At 39.4% G+C, this 15,991-nt stretch overlaps 1 protein-coding gene across 7 annotated transcripts in view; it reads right to left on the minus strand.

Moving 5' to 3' along the window:
- Positions 1-1,720: 1,720 nt before the first annotated feature.
- The window catches only part of zbbx (zinc finger, B-box domain containing), a 77,788-nt gene continuing 63,517 nt past the window's right edge, over positions 1,721-15,991 (minus strand). For 6 of the 7 annotated variants that reach the window (XM_030745013.1, XM_030745010.1, XM_030745008.1 and 3 more), the window contains 6 exons: positions 14,366-14,595; positions 12,350-12,518; positions 8,919-9,074; positions 6,716-6,883; positions 6,463-6,538; positions 1,721-1,957 (listed from right to left, as the gene is read on the minus strand). In XM_030745013.1, coding sequence (XP_030600873.1) covers positions 1,885-1,957; positions 6,463-6,538; positions 6,716-6,883; positions 8,919-9,074; positions 12,350-12,518; positions 14,366-14,595 — 872 coding nt within the window. In that variant the 3' untranslated portion in view covers positions 1,721-1,884. The remainder of the gene's footprint in view (positions 1,958-6,462; positions 6,539-6,715; positions 6,884-8,918; positions 9,075-12,349; positions 12,519-14,365; positions 14,596-15,991) is intronic. The other variant, XM_030745009.1, reaches the window with a different exon arrangement.

Raw genomic sequence — 15,991 nt, forward strand, 5'->3', positions numbered from 1 at the left:
TGTCTCTGTTATTTTCTTCTCCTAAACAGTAAGTGATAAACTCAGTGAAGGACACAATAACAAAGATCTACCTTTTCACCTCTCTCTCCTTGTCTACCTTTAGGTCTCTCTGTCTTCCTCTCTCTGTCCCTGTGCTATCAATCAGCCTTGTGGTGATTGCTGTTGGATTACAGGGCTTTTGCTGTCTGCTCCCAGCGATTAACGTCAGGACAAATAAAATACCCCCATATCCCTCCATAGTGACTGAAGGAGGAGAGCCATGTGCACAGAAAAACACATTCACATACACACACAACAACATGCAGTGCACAAATTACCCTTCATCCTAAATGCCATCAAATTTAGCATCTACCCAGATCAGCTACAGGTCGAACCAGGTGGTGGGTGCTGTCCATTCATTGTACATCTTGCAAACACAAAGAAAAATTAAGAAAAAGAAATGAGTTCTGATGGGTTGGACTGCCCACAGCCCACTTCCAAAGATGCTGACTGCCCACCCTCTCTGTTGGAAACACAGAGCTCTGAGGCAGGGAAACCACCCAGCTGCACATAATGAAATCTGGTTCATACCGAACGGTCTGACTACTTGTCAAACGTCGCACCGACAAATGCATAACCCGCTCCACTCATGTCTGGAACAGAAGCGTTGCGTGTTCTCAATATTACAGTAGATTACACAACTTTGGTTAACTTTTTGTTGTATTACACCTATTTTTGGTCAGGGATACATAAAAATTTATGCATAAATTTGTAATCCAGCATCTGCTTCAATCCACCAGCCATAAAACCTCTGAGCTTTGGTCATGCCTTGTCCTCCAGAATGACCAGCTGTTATTCATACAAGCTCACCCATCAGGTTAAAACTGGCTTTAACATCTATTGACATTCTGCTTCTGAGTTTCAGAATGTATTTGGTAGTGTTATACAGGCGTGATTTTCTGCTCTATCTACCTGTTTGTCCTTGTTTGATCTTCACACAAATATCGGCTGGAGATAAAGTAGTCGATGGTGGGCTGTGAACTCAGCTGAGGACACTGGCAGTCATGATAGATTGGGACTGGCTGTGGGGAATAATAGAAAACAGCAGAGCTGCAGAAAAACACAAACATACATACTAACAAACACCAACGGAGGATGTACACATTCACCATGGAGACAACAAACCGGTTCCAGTACCTTGTGTTTATCTTCTCCCACTCCTGCACACACATGCAAAAAGATGGCAGCAGCGGGCACTGTCACAGTTCCTTATTCCCTGCCTTACAGACATTATTTATCACCTGCAGGAGTCTCCTGTGTGTGTGTGCATGTGCAGACAGTCTGACCTGATCTAGTGCCACCCTAACCTTATTAAGAAACAAAGTGATGACAACAGAGAAAAATGTTCTTCCTAACCCCTGTAAGTAAAATTGGCACTGCAGCAAACTGTCCCTCAATGTCTGTCCTTTAACGCACATCTCAGACAGCACACGTACACACTCTGACAAACACACCGTCAAAGGGATCCAAGCAGACTCCTGCTGAGAATAAAGCCAAAGTCACCATTTATCTTCATGTCAGCTCCCCTCCTGTTGCCAGTCACATTGTTTTTGTACCCTTAGGTAATCCATCCACAGGCATGCATCTCACAGCTGCTGTTCAGTATAAGAACTAACTCAAACAAGGTGTAAAGCCAACAAGGACACACAAAAAGAGACAAAGCATAAATCAAAACAGCATTTATTCAATGTTCGACAAGCATTACATTTATATTTTTTCATATGTTTGCAGGAAAAAAATTAGACTTGTGAGTTAAAGGGCATCCACACCAGTATCATGAACACAATTTAAACTGCATCCACTGTGGGATTTCTCTTGCATGACTTTCGCGCTCACACGTGTGTGTTAGGGTAGCAAGAGAACACTCTGCCGATCTGTCTTCACCTCCTCCTCCTCTTGTTCATTGGCGTCCCCGCCTCTGCAAGACCAAATCCACCAATCAAAGGCAGAACGTGTTATTTACACAGAACTCAAATACTGTACCTGCCTATGATCAAAGAGCAGATGTGCTAATCTATTTGTAAATACTTTCAGATGTAGACATCAAAAAATATCCCACAGAAACATTATGGAAAGTGTAACAGATGGACGGCTGAAAGTGTAGTTTGTGTGTTAACAGACATTTGTCATTGCCAATTTTCATTAAATATTAATGCAGTTGGGTCACTTAAAAATCTAAGTTTGATTTTTTGACGTTTGTGTGAGAAATTTTGTAATTAGCTAATTAACAAAGAGGTGCTGTAATACAGATGATGTGGCAACATAAGGGATAATAAGAATAAAACAAATACATGAAAACTAAGGTGAAGGAGTAAATATTTTGATTAAGAAATTGCTGGTGATACAATGATCACCACCAACTGTCCCAACACTTGTTTTTCTGACTGAGCCATTTAAGAAAATGGTATTCAGCTAACACCACCAAATTACCTTGGGAGTCATAAACAGAAAAAAAAACCAATGCTATCTACACCGCCCACCTCTCTAAGGACGAATCACTATTGATGTCATCTCAGCCAGCATGTGCAGTGTTCTGGCTTTTATTATAATTTTTTTTTTACTTTTTTAGTGCATTTATCCACTTATTTTCTTGATATTCGATGTGACTTAGACTTAACCCTTAATTTTACATGTTCAAATAAGTTTTCTCAAGATAAACACTTTGGGACTTGTCTTCTAAGACTGACATCTTAGACAAAATCTGTACTATGTATTTTTAAAGTATGCCTAATTTGCATGAAATATATAAGGAATCATTCTCGCAGACTAGGGGTGGGCTGTAGCCTCAAAATTATATCACAATATTTCAAGGAAATTTGTGATGCTGGTGTTTCTGAAGAAACAGGAAAAAAGATACAGAAAAAAAAAATACTGAACATTTTATTGGTGATTGTAGCTTGCAGGCAGGAGCATTTATTAGTGCAGACAAAACGAAGGGCATTTTTCATCCTTCTTTTCCAATGACCTACTGTCATTGATGACGCACACTACCTAATTCAAAGTCTGAATCTATTGAAACAAGGAGCCAGCAGCAGCGGCATTACAGTGCAACAGCAGTGACACAGCATTATATGCAATGGCACAGCATAAGTCAAATGTAAGCACAAAAGTACTATTTTCCCTGGGAATTTTAAGTAGTAAAAGTTAAGCAGTAATGAAGATGTTCTAGCATACACACAATCAAACATACAGTCTTGCATTCATTCTTACATACAGACTTTCATACACACTTACACAGTTGTGGTCAGAAGTTTCCATCCACTCATCACAGACATGAAAGTCATGGTAATTTTGTCCGTTTAATGATTTCTTTGAACGGTTCTTTTTCCAGGGTGGAATGATTGTACAGCATACATCTTTAATGACTTTAAAAACAACAAGACATACAGGCTCAAATACATACATACATACACTCACTTAAACATTTTAATAAGTGGTGCTGAAGATTCTACATTTTTTTTTTTCCCCAACTTGACAAGGCCGAGGCCTGTTAATTTCTTGTTAGTGATCATGATTGACTACAACTGGTAGTTTCTCTTTGCCAGCATAAAGAGGATTTATTTGGCAGCACATATTGGATTGACCAATACTCAGAACAATGGGAAAGTCCAAGGAACTCAGAGAAGATCTAAGAAGGACAATTATAATAATGCATTAGTCTTATATAGCGCTTTTCTAGACACCCAAAGACTCTTTACAATTTCATGCACTATTCATTCACACCTCAATCATACCTGGTGGTGGTAAGCTACTAATGTAGCCACAGCTGCCCTGGGGCAGTCTGACAAAGGCGTGGCTGCCAATTTGCGCCTACGACCCCTCCGACCACCACCAAACACAAAACCACAATCACACTTAGGCAATGGGGGTTAAGTGTCTTGCCCAGGGACAAAATGACAGCATGCGCTCAGACAGGGACTCGAACCGGCAACCCTCCTGTTGCAAGGTGAGCACCTGCCCACTGCGCCACCGCCACACAATTATAGCTTTAGGAAGGTTTCTTGAAGCCATTTCTAAACAAATGCAGATTTCAAGATTATCACTTCTAAAAATTCCACATAAGTACAAGTTACTTTGATGAGTCAACACTTTGCCAAGGTCTCATAGAAGACCCAAACTGTCACTGTGAGATGAGAGGAAATTGGTTAGGAACCCAGGAACCACCGAGGCTCAAGTCAGCCATGAACTGGAAACTGCTGGAACACCAGCGTCACCGTCCACAGTGAAGCCAGCTTTACATCACAATGGACTGAGAGGGTGCAGACCAAGAAAGAAGCTCCTACTCTAAAACTGGCACCTTCAAGCGCAACTGACATTTCCAGCTGCCCACATGCTCCAACAGGACAATGATCCCAAACATACATCAAAACTGATTTGGAATAGATGAAGCAAGCTAACATTAAGCTACCAGAATGGTCTTCCAAAAACCCTGACCTCAACCCTATTGGAAATTTATTGATGATGCTCGGTCAAATATCCGGCCAGAATTATACCAGACTTATGATGAATGTAAATGAATGAACCAAAGTGTCAGGTCAAGGCGCAACTTGTCATTACCATAATATTCATGCCCATGACGAGTGTATGCAAAACTTCTGACCACAACTTTATGTGAATTATAGCCATAAATAACTGGCGAAACACTGAGGAAAAGCTAATCTATAAAAGTTTTCAGCAGCTGTTTGAAAGAAAGCACAGATTCAGCTGACCTGATAGGTCGAGGAAGGCTATTCCAAATTTTAGGAACTACAACCTCAAAAATCTGTACAATTAAAGCATAGAAAAACAAAACAAGATCCATCGCCTGGATGGGGATAATCCTCCCGTGATATAAAATAAATGTAGAAGTTTGCAGAATCAAATCCAGGGATGAAGCAGAAGCCATTGCCACAAAATTTGACATTAGACCCCAAACTCTGTCTGATATTTTGAAGAATTGGATTTTATCCAACTTACACATAAGATGGAATTTTTTACATGCCAAGATAAAATTCCATCGACCATTTGAATCCGACTTAAGTGATTTCTACTTCTACCTAAGGTTTTAGGTATGGACTCATAGTTTAACTCATAGTACATGCATGCCAGGCAACTGGAGATAGCTGAGTAAGAGCAGAGCAGATGCTAGTTGTAAAATAAATGTTTATGAACAGACTGCCCATAATATGCTGTGACAGCACTCACTTGTGTGTTGTGTGGGTGTACCTTGGAGTGTACATAATGTATACTATTACTGGAATATTCACCAAAACACATATATATATTTCATATGCAAAAACACACATGTTTTTCCTGATTACACCATTATTCAATATGTTTTGCAGCAGAAGCTACATTACAGCTGAAATCCATTTACATACATCTACCCTGCAGTCAACAGGATCTGAAAGAACAGCATCCCATGAGGATGGTGCACAGACCCTATACAAAAGAAACAAGTTTCTGAGTTTACCTGGCAACGAACATTAGACCCATTAAAACAATGACACAATTATGTTATAGCTACATGTCAATGACAAGATGTTTTTGAATATTCAATAAATTGGACATTGTCACAACAACCCAAATTGCATAATAAATGGAAAAAGACACGGTATTTGCAAAGGTGAGGGTGGAACCATGAGAGCCACCTATAAAAAAAACCAAAATGATACCTGTGAAGCTAAACCAAAGTACTCAGATTAAGTCCATCCTAAGTGTCTGTTTGTGTATGTTTTAGGATGTAAGGAGCTGTTTTGGGAGCTCTCCCTGTAGTATGTGTTAATCCGTTTATTACACGTCTCAAAGTGAAATTCACAGCGCTCTGCTCAGCACAAGGCCTCTAGCGCAGATTATGCCCGCTCCACAAACACAGAAAAACATCAATAATGCACAGACACACAGACCTAGTCAGTTCCTGATACACAAAACCATACTGACACACTTCCTCTCCCTTTTCACACACATACTCACATTAAGCAGCACATTAAGGCTGGATACCCAACATGCTGTCAAAGCTAAAGTCGTTCTGCTGCTAACGATCCATTACACACTCCACATATCCGACAGTGAGAGGCATTGATGGAGCACAGGAAAAAAAAGAGGGATTACCCCCTATCGTGGCCACTGGAATGGTAGTGGAGTGTGGGGAAGTGTAGGGAGGTGAGAAAGTAGTGCCGATCATGGTGAAAAGACACAAACACACAGTATGAAATCAGGAAGGTACAAAGCTCCACCCTCAGATTCACACATGGGAAAAAACCCACATTTGCCTTTCAGGATAACTTGGAATGGACATTTTAACAGCTGCCTAAGCATTTCCAGGTCAACAAACAATAATATTTACATTTCACCTTTTATAATAAGGTCATGTATATTATGATCCTCAAGCAATTACAATTGAAATGCACGAGTGTAATAACTTTATGGGTGCATGTTACCAACCGTATGACACAGGGATTCCCACACTGATCCTGACATCCACCGTTTCCTGTACCAGCAACCAGAGCCTGAGTGCCTGCTTTTCAGGTAAATATTCAAGAAAGGTTAAGGATTACTGATTCAATTTAAATCACTCTTGTAACTCTTAATTCATCCAAACACCCTTATTTTCTTACCTTTTATGAAATGCAGAATAATACACTGATCACAGATAGCTGTAGACGTGATTGCATACATGAAAGGCTTTGGTCTGTACCTTTTGCCATGAGTTTTAGCTCCTGGTCCAGACTGCTTAGAGCATGTGCAGTTGTGTCTATCTCCAGGTCAGGGTCTTCACAGCCCATCTGGTCCACATTACAGATCTCCATGATGTCTTTGGCTGCCTGGGACAGCGGAGGAAATGCTGGAGAGAATTCTGAGTCGACTGTGGGAATAAAGAGACGGGGAGAGAAAGGAGGGGATGGGGAATGAGAGATTTACCCTCAGACAGTGAGAAAGAGTTGATGTGGACTTGCCAGACAGGTTGAAACCAGATATGGAATAAAAACAAAACAGAGAAATGGGTAGAAAAACGCATAAGCTGTGTATAAGGAAGGATGAAATGACGAACAAGAGGCTATACAGTAAAAGGTATTTTATGAAAACAGATACAGATAGAGTGAGCGTAAGAAGTAGATAAAAACAGGTGTAGAGTAAGAATGGAAAAAAGTATAAAGAAGAGGGTATGTTGCTCAGGATTCACGAAAAAAGGGTGAGATACAAACTGTCAGTGGAATGAGTGCTGTCTCGTACCACTCCTCTGTGAGCCACATCAAATTGAATCAGATTGAACATCCATCTCCACCTGCTCACTGTAAATTACATTGAGGCCCCCACTGAGAAGCTATGATGGTGTGGGTGTGGATGTGTGTCTGCAGCACACTGATTCCTCATGCTGCGTGCTGTCTAACCAGTTTCAGCTTCAGTGTTAAATCTTTCAGTCTTTCAATCTTCCATTGTCTCCTCACCTCTCCCTCCACCCACTCTCAGTGCCTGGCTCTGTCTTTCAACCGGCACAGAACCTCCACTTAGTGCTTCACAACCACCTGCACTGTCAAACTAAGCAGCATGGGAGGAATGATGCATGCAGTGGAGTGCTTCTAACACATGTGGAAACACACATATATCTAGACTCGATTTATTTCAATTTTAAAGCAGATGGCACACATATATTTAGATTTCTGCTCCTGATAAATCTCTGTGCAAGGTTTAAAATGTATGAAGTGTAAAATGACAAAGACTGAACTTTGACATCCCTCAAGAGTCCCTTAGGTAGGTCAGGTTTGAATCATTCCTTTCTGAATGGACTCTATACTGGATATGTTAACAGCTTCAAGACAAACTGATCACTAATGTGCATATTTCTGATATATTATTAGAATTGTAGGTATAACTGCTGTATGTAACACAGTAAAGTATGAAAAAAAAAATGCTGTGAACTTTAAAAAGAGTTCCGCGCTTACAAATATGCTCAGGGGCACAGTGCTATTTTAAAACATTAATTAATGGCACAAGGGAGTCAAAGCACAGATGTTTTGGCGAGAAGCCTTCTTCTGTGTGCTGTCAGACAGCACATTGGAGCGGCACACTAACAAAACAGCACAAGGAAGCACTCTAAGAGGGAACTTGCCGAAACATCAGTGCTTAGGTTCCCTTGTGGATTAGAAATACAGAAAACATGTTGCACATTTGTGTTGTTTTGATACAATAATTAAATATGTTTTAAAGTTTTTGAGCTATCGAGTGGTTTTTAGTCCTTGAATATGAAAATGTTAGCATTCAATCTGGCAAGACCGCTACTCGAGTGCGGATCATGTGGGCATCAAACCTTGGACTATCTGCTTTAGAGCTGGAACTTTGAATAAAGTAAAAGGAAGAATAAAAACCAAAAATAAAGAATACAATAGATGGGTAAAAGAATGTAGAGAGAAAGAATGGACAAGTTTAATAAAAAAAAAAAGCAGGTTTAAATAATGTGACAACATGGAAAGAAGAGAGTGAAAGAATTGACAGTAAAATGAGAGGGAAAACAATCCTGAGAACTGATCAACACAGAGCGAAATAGATATTGCAGTGAATAAAACAATTTACTGTCTTGTCTTTCAGGTGTCTGTCTGCAAATATGCATCAGGATAAAGAGATTAATGCAGTGTTTCCAGTCTGTGTGGAAGATATTAAAGGATGTATTCCTGGACCAACTCCCAGTCCTGCATGTGTATGTGTGAAGTATATGCAGATAATTTAAATGTGCCTGTTCACAACCAGCACAAACACTGAAAAAGTGTTTCTATATGCAGGGATATAGTGTATGTGAGAGTAAATAAGTAAAAGGCAGAAGTCAGTGTACCTGACAGTCTTCATATGGGCACAGACAAAATACACACAAGCATTCATGACATCAAAAATACACATGCATTCACCAGATGTTCCCAGTTCATTTGCTGATACTTCTCTTGTCCTGGATGAGTGAATCTGAATTCCAGTTGGCTGCCGGTGATTGCCCTTCATCATTCTGGAAACCAGGTGTTCCTTTTTGAAGGCTCCAAGTCTGCTGCTTAACCTATAACCTTCTGACCCTAAATGAGTGAGAGAAAAAGTAAAAGAGTACTCAGAACAGAACAGCCACGCATACTGGATACACAAAATGGGATGGGGGGGGGGGGGGGGGGGGGGTGTTAAATCATCGCAACACTTGCACTTTCGTATATTGCTCTTTACATGCTTATTAAACAAAACTCAGCATATCTGGATCCATGATATATGAAACCCAAAGACACAGATCTTTCACTGTCACGCTACAATCAGTTGGACATATATCTAGCAATTGGAAACTGCAATGCATTTTCTTTGCTATCTAACTCCAATAGCTTGTGACCTTTCTACAGCAGCAACACATGGAATAACATTTTGGTTATGACTGAATATGAATGCAACAGACTATAAACCTGTCAGATGACAAAAGAAAAATTCTCATATTCATTTCATGGTTGTTTAATAATTAAAGAAAAACAATGTTTTTACACTGTATTTGTTAAGCATACAAATCACTATTATCATTAAATGTTCATAAAATGTGGTGATGGATGGATGGATGGATGGATGCTATACCAAAGACACCAGGTGGACCCTCGAAAGGCTTCTACAGATTTAAATACTCATTCATACTGACAAAATAAGATAAAAAGAAAGCAAACACAAAAAAACCTATGGTTGTGAAGAGGTTCCCACTTTACAAAATCTATTAGACCATGTACCTATGTGACTTACATAAATTAATTCAGGCAAATGAATTTGATAAAAAATTATCTATTTGCCTATTTAACAGCAGCAACTGTACTAAACAAATATCGCTTAATAAGCTGTTCAACCAGTCCTGCCAGCTGCAATGCAATTACTGCTGCTTTCAGCTTTCTCTCCTGTGGTCAGCTAATTAATTAATTGATTGATTAATACTATTAACTGAAAGAGAACATACTAACTATTCTAAATCAGCTGAAAATAAAAGGAGGAGAAGGGGAGAATGGTCAGATAACAGATAACATTGTCATCTCTAAAGAAAATGGAAAAGGCTGAAGCTAGTTTGGAAAACATACATGCAAAGGTACCACTGTGTGTGTGTGTGTGTGTGTGTGTGTGTGTGTGTGTGTGTGTGTGTGTGTGTGTGTGTGTGTGTGTGTGTGTGTGTGTGTAGGTCATTATCTTTCTTATTTGCCTTCCTGACTCTCTCTTTTTTTCCTTTTGTTGGACTCGACGCACATTTGACAGAAACAGCACAGTAACAACCTAATTTTCTGACTGATGAGATGACAGGGAGTACGGAAAAGGGGACAGCAGGGTGAAACAGTACAGCAGCAGACATATAAAACCTGTTGGATTGCAGTCCTGCCAAGAAAAAAAAAACAAAGAAGAGAAAAACAGAAGAGACAGATGGAGGGATGGAAAGACATAAATGAGTGTGAAGTGTTGTCAAGGTGATATTCCTCCTCTCCGACCTTTCTCTCTCATTAACTTTGGAGGTTTAACGATGGTGGCAGAGACAGTGCGGGATTTGACGAGAGGTTGGCTGCATGGTGCGAGGAGGCTAGCGATGCCCTTGTGGGAGTCTCACACTGTCAATCCTATTCATTCAACATGGGCTCGACAATGAAACTGTAGAAACGCTTCATGAAGGAAAATGTTGATGGGGTCACTTTGGGCTGGAACAATTTACTTAAGCAAACAATCTTTGCTGAAAAACACTGACTCCTGTTTAAAATGCAAGAGTACAAGGTGTACTAAGAACTGTGTGGCCTGATAAATTATAGCATAGAATTCATGCTAGACTTCCCTATGCCATCCTGGACAGTGTGGGTGGCTTAAACACATATCTGTTTTACAAATTATTAGTGTTAAAGCATTTTAAATGTCCATGCTGTGGTAATAAATAGCACATTTATCTTGCACCCTGAAGGCAGTTTTCCCAATGGCTACGGCATGGTCTACCACACAGTCGATGTCTGACATTTTTAAAACCATGTTGTTACAGAAGGGAAGGTGAAACAAAGAAGAGACTGCAAAGACATGAAATAAAAGTCCACATCTTCTCTCTAAGGCAAATGACAGCAATATAATATATATAAGCAATATAATGTAAAGTACAACTACATACAAACTTCACCACAAAGGTGTGTACTGTAAATCATAACCAGTTAGCCACAATATTAAAATCACCTGCCTAATATAGTGTAGAACCTCCAGGTAGTACCAAAACACCTCTGGCCCTTTAGCGGGTGGACATGTGAAGTCTTGGGGTATCCTGTGGTGTCTTGCATCATTACGCTGGCAGGTGATTCTTTGGGCCCTGCAGGTTGTGGTTTGTTTCCTCTGTGTATTGTTCAATTGGTGTAGGATGTAATAAATCAATGCCATGGCCATTTTATTGTGTTCCTTGAGTGATTCCTGGCAGTTTTTGCAGTGTGGTGAGCCGCATTGTCCTGCTGAAGGGCAATGCTGTTGTGTATTAATGTGATTGTGAGGGGCCCAACAATGCTTAGGTAGGTAGGATAAATGTTAAAGTAGCATCCACATGAATGCCCAACCCCAGCAGAAAATTCCTTTGTAAAGAAATGATCAATGTTATTCACTTAACTTGTCAGTGGTTTTAATGGTGTGGCTGATGAGTCTATTTGTTCAGCATTAGATGCTTTATTTTCATTTGGTGGTGACAACATCACAATACACTGACAACACACAAAATGCTCTTAAAGTAAAGTTCCTCTTAAACTAAAGTGAAAGTACACTTTGCGTGACACATGAAGGATGCAGGCTTTATTACTGCTTGGCGACTTGTGAGTCTTTGTGATGAAATATTGACATTTTAGGCAGGCAGAATTAGGTGCAAACCTGTAATATAATAAAAAAAGCAGCACATAGGTTTCAAAGCATTTGAAAGCAAAGGCATACACACAGACACACACAAAACAAAACAGCATCTCAGGAAAGCTCCCTTTGGACCCACCAGTAGTAAATTATCAGTGGTGTTGTCCCCAATCTCTCGTTTTTCACCAAGCAGCCAGCACTCCTCTGGGTTTAAAACTCATTTTCATGTCTCTTGTAAGCTCTACATTTTTACATATTTGTTCTAAATCCTATTATGAGGCCTTTGTGACATGAATAACGCTTGCAAATTGCAAAGTATCTCCAGGCAAGAGCTGGACACAGAGGTAATCTTCACAATCTAATCTCATGAAGCGCAATAACATCAACCACACTTTCTGATGTCGTTTAAAGGAAAACAGGATGCCAACTGAAGAAACTGAAGCATAAAATCTCAAGCACACTCCCTATACACATTAAAAGACTTTTAACCTACCTGTTGGGTCTGAATCACGCAGCGGAGACTGGCATGTGTGAAGTGGGTCACAGTGTGCATGTTCTGGTGTCTCTGGTTGACCAGCGATCATGTCCAAACCTGGAGGCAAAAACCCATCCAGATCACAGAACTGCTCTGATCCAGACCCAGAACTCTTGTTGTGAATAACCTGAGGGTATTTGCAAACAGATGGAGGGACACAGGAGAAGAGGAGATGGAAGGAGGAAGGGGTGAGCAGTATAAAGGAAGATGACAAAATGAAGACAATGAGAAAAACAGGTCATGTTAGGATGAGATAGTGAGGTGATACGCTCAGAGAAACATGGAAATAGAGTAATGTACAGTGGAATACAGAATAAAGGCTTGCTCCTAAAACTATGTTTGAATTCAATCCTAGTTCAAAAGACTGTAAATACACATAAATGAGCCAGTGTCTTTTACTGGTCACTCTCACGTCCCAACTTGATGAATTGATTTTTAATTAACCCCTGGAGCTGGTGAGAGCATCTCACAATAGTGTGGTGGGTTAGCTGTCGTCCCTGTGCAAGTGTCCTCCTGTGAGACAGCAGTAAAATGTGGAAGCTCTGTTTAGTTAAGATTAGATCTGATGCATTAGCATGCTGGCCTTGCAAGACATTGCAGATGAGCTGAGAGAGTATAGAAAGAGAGGCATGTGGGAATAGTGCCACACAGAGCAAGAAATGAGCAAGGATGGAGAATGACAAGAGGAAGACAAGGTAAAAGAAAGGAGACGCAACACAAAGAAACAGCAAGAGACCAAATACAATGATACTGTGCTACAAAAAAAAAAAAAAAACAACTTGAGATCTCTTTGTGCAGACCTACATCTTCTCATAATAAGAAGGATGATGACTAGCCTGAGCTATGAAACCAGCCAACTTTGTTGAAATAAAAGAGAAGGACAGAAGAAAGACAAAAAAAGATTGAACAAAGGAAAGAGACAGACGGGGTGAAAGACATACACAGAGGACCACAGAGATGGGTCCAAAGAGAGGGAGTGAGAAAAGGATAGAAATACCATCTAATCATTTTATGAGCAGTTTGATTCAGGTCCAGAGGCCACAGATAACCACCATCTTTACAATCGTGAGCTTCATTTTATTCCAGCTTTTTAATAAAGCACTACCCCCTTTATTTTTTTTCATTCCTCTGTCACAGTATAAAGGATTCATACCATTAAATGGCTGATAAGTCATTTGGGACCATTCAAGCAGTGCCTTTTTAATCCACTCTGTTACTCTTTTCTTCCCTCAATGGTTTGCACCTTTAACACCACAGCTTTAGATATCTCTGAGCTATAGATGAATAATGTAAAGTAATTAGTGTGATACAAATGTTATCTAATAGATCAGGTCAGCTACAATAAGAAACTAACTGTACGTCGCTGAAGTCTTTCCATTCATTGCAGTGATTATTGTCTAGTGTAATGAACTTCAAAAACTTTTATTACTTAGCTTCAAGATATTTCTAAGATAAAGTTCAGTGTGGATGACTAGAATGACCCATTTGTTAATTCAATCATTTATTTGTCAGCAATGAACCACTTCCTGCACATTTTTTACCAAGCAAAGGAGGTCATACAAGACTACCCACTTCCATTTCAAAATCTTTGTGTGCCTAAAAATCTTGGTACATTAGTGATTGGCACCTCTGCATCAAAAATGTCTTGCTGTATACTGTTGCTGATAAATGTCTCAACGAAAGTCATTACCGAACAATTGAAATGAGTGACGCAGGAACAATGGTTGCCAACAGAATGGATAAAAAATTAGTAGGTTAATGTTCAAGTTCCACCAGCATGAAGACAAATCTCTTGTATTCATTCCTGATTGTCAAGTTAGCAGCCACTTATAAAGTTCAGCCATGTGTCTGCATAATATTTCTTCACTAGGAGAAGACTGTGCTTCTGAGAAAAAATAATGCAATGGCAGCTTTGTAGTCCAAGGTTCCCTGTTTCAAGAACCAAAAGAACAAATGTGAATGTGGAAATGTTACCGTGGATAGTTCTGGCAGCTGTTCTGACTTATCAGTCTGCAAATCTTTTTTCGTTTCTGCCTCTGCACGAACAAAGGAATCTTCTAGATGAGATATGGCAGGATTCTCTTGCTCTTCTCTAGATCTCCCTCTCATTAAAGGTCCTTGCATCTGTGTATCCTCATCTGAAGTATCTTCTTCCTGTGAAGCCATACCCAGGCTATCACTGGACATATCATCATCTCCACTGTCTACAGGAGAAAATACAGGAACGCATGTTTAGAGAATGAAAGGTTTACTTTACGTTATGATTAAAATAAATAAAATTTAAAAAATTAATAAATTAAAATAAATAAATAAAATAAATTGCTGTTTTCTGGACTATGATTGTTGACTATAATCTAAAATGATGCCACTTTACCATTATTATTATTATTATTATTACAGTATTATTGTCATTCAAACTATGTTGGACATTTCCATGTGACAAGTAAAAACATAACAGCTGTGTATCATGACGTGAACCACAGCTCCAAGACTTTTATCTCATGAAAGAAAGAAATATGACAGGTTATTTATGTGTAATTGACACAGTAATGCCCCTTTCACATGCAAAGCAGCGTCATTTTTTGCAGTTGCTCATGGTCTTTCCTGTCAGGTCTGTCATTCTGTCTGTCTTTCTGTCTTTGGTCACATGAATGTATGTCCCACCACGTCGCAGTGAGAACAGCATGCGTACAGTAAGTGCTTCCTGGCTGGCGTGACTGCACCTCACTTTGTTCAGTGCAGCAGGAAACTGTTCTTGCATGGTGCAAGCCATAAAAAACAATGGGTTTCAAAGAACAGCAGTGCCATTTTCACATTATATGTGAAAGGGCTTTAATAAGCTGATAAAGCAAGCATTCAGTGTTATACCAGCTGAGAAGCTGTAGGAAGTGACAGAAGGATGCAACAATGAAGGAAAGCACACAGATGATGAACGATGTGGCAGAGGTGTAAAAAATAAAAAATAATGCTAAGAAAAGTTGTGAAAGAACAAGCCATTATGAACTTATAGCCCGGATTTTAGCAGAAGTTGAATTCTACACACAGCCAGTTTTCTGAAGAAAAAAACTCCACTTACGAAACAATAACCATCACATTCAGCAATGGGACAGGAATATGTGCAAATATAGACCCAAACAAAGTCAGGGATAAAATAAAATAAAATAAAAAATAGTGCTTCCAGATACTCCTACACAACTCAGAGTACTCCTGTGAGAATAATGTTTAGATGTTCAGTGATGAGAAAGTGAGTTAATTGGTTAGAGAACATATTCATATAAATGCATACTGCAAAAAAAGAAAAGGCTACTTCTATCTTTCTATCCATTTGTTGTGTGCCTATATCTGCACACATCTAGATATATAAAATTAACTATGCAGTACACTAAGAGAACTCTGAGAGAAGGGCAATTCTTTGGTGTGTAATTACCTTCCTGTCTGTTCTAGCTTTATGTCAGGTATTTACTTAAAAACTAAACCTTAATCAATACTAATAAAAAGAAAAAGAACACTTTTTATAGCTGGATCTAAATTGGTTTTGACAGCCCAGTGGAATAAAAGGAAGCCATTACTGCTAAGATCCACAAGCAGTTTATTCATATA

Source organism: Archocentrus centrarchus, chromosome 13 (assembly GCF_007364275.1).
Source record: "Archocentrus centrarchus isolate MPI-CPG fArcCen1 chromosome 13, fArcCen1, whole genome shotgun sequence".
Lineage (NCBI taxonomy): Eukaryota > Metazoa > Chordata > Actinopteri > Cichliformes > Cichlidae > Archocentrus > Archocentrus centrarchus.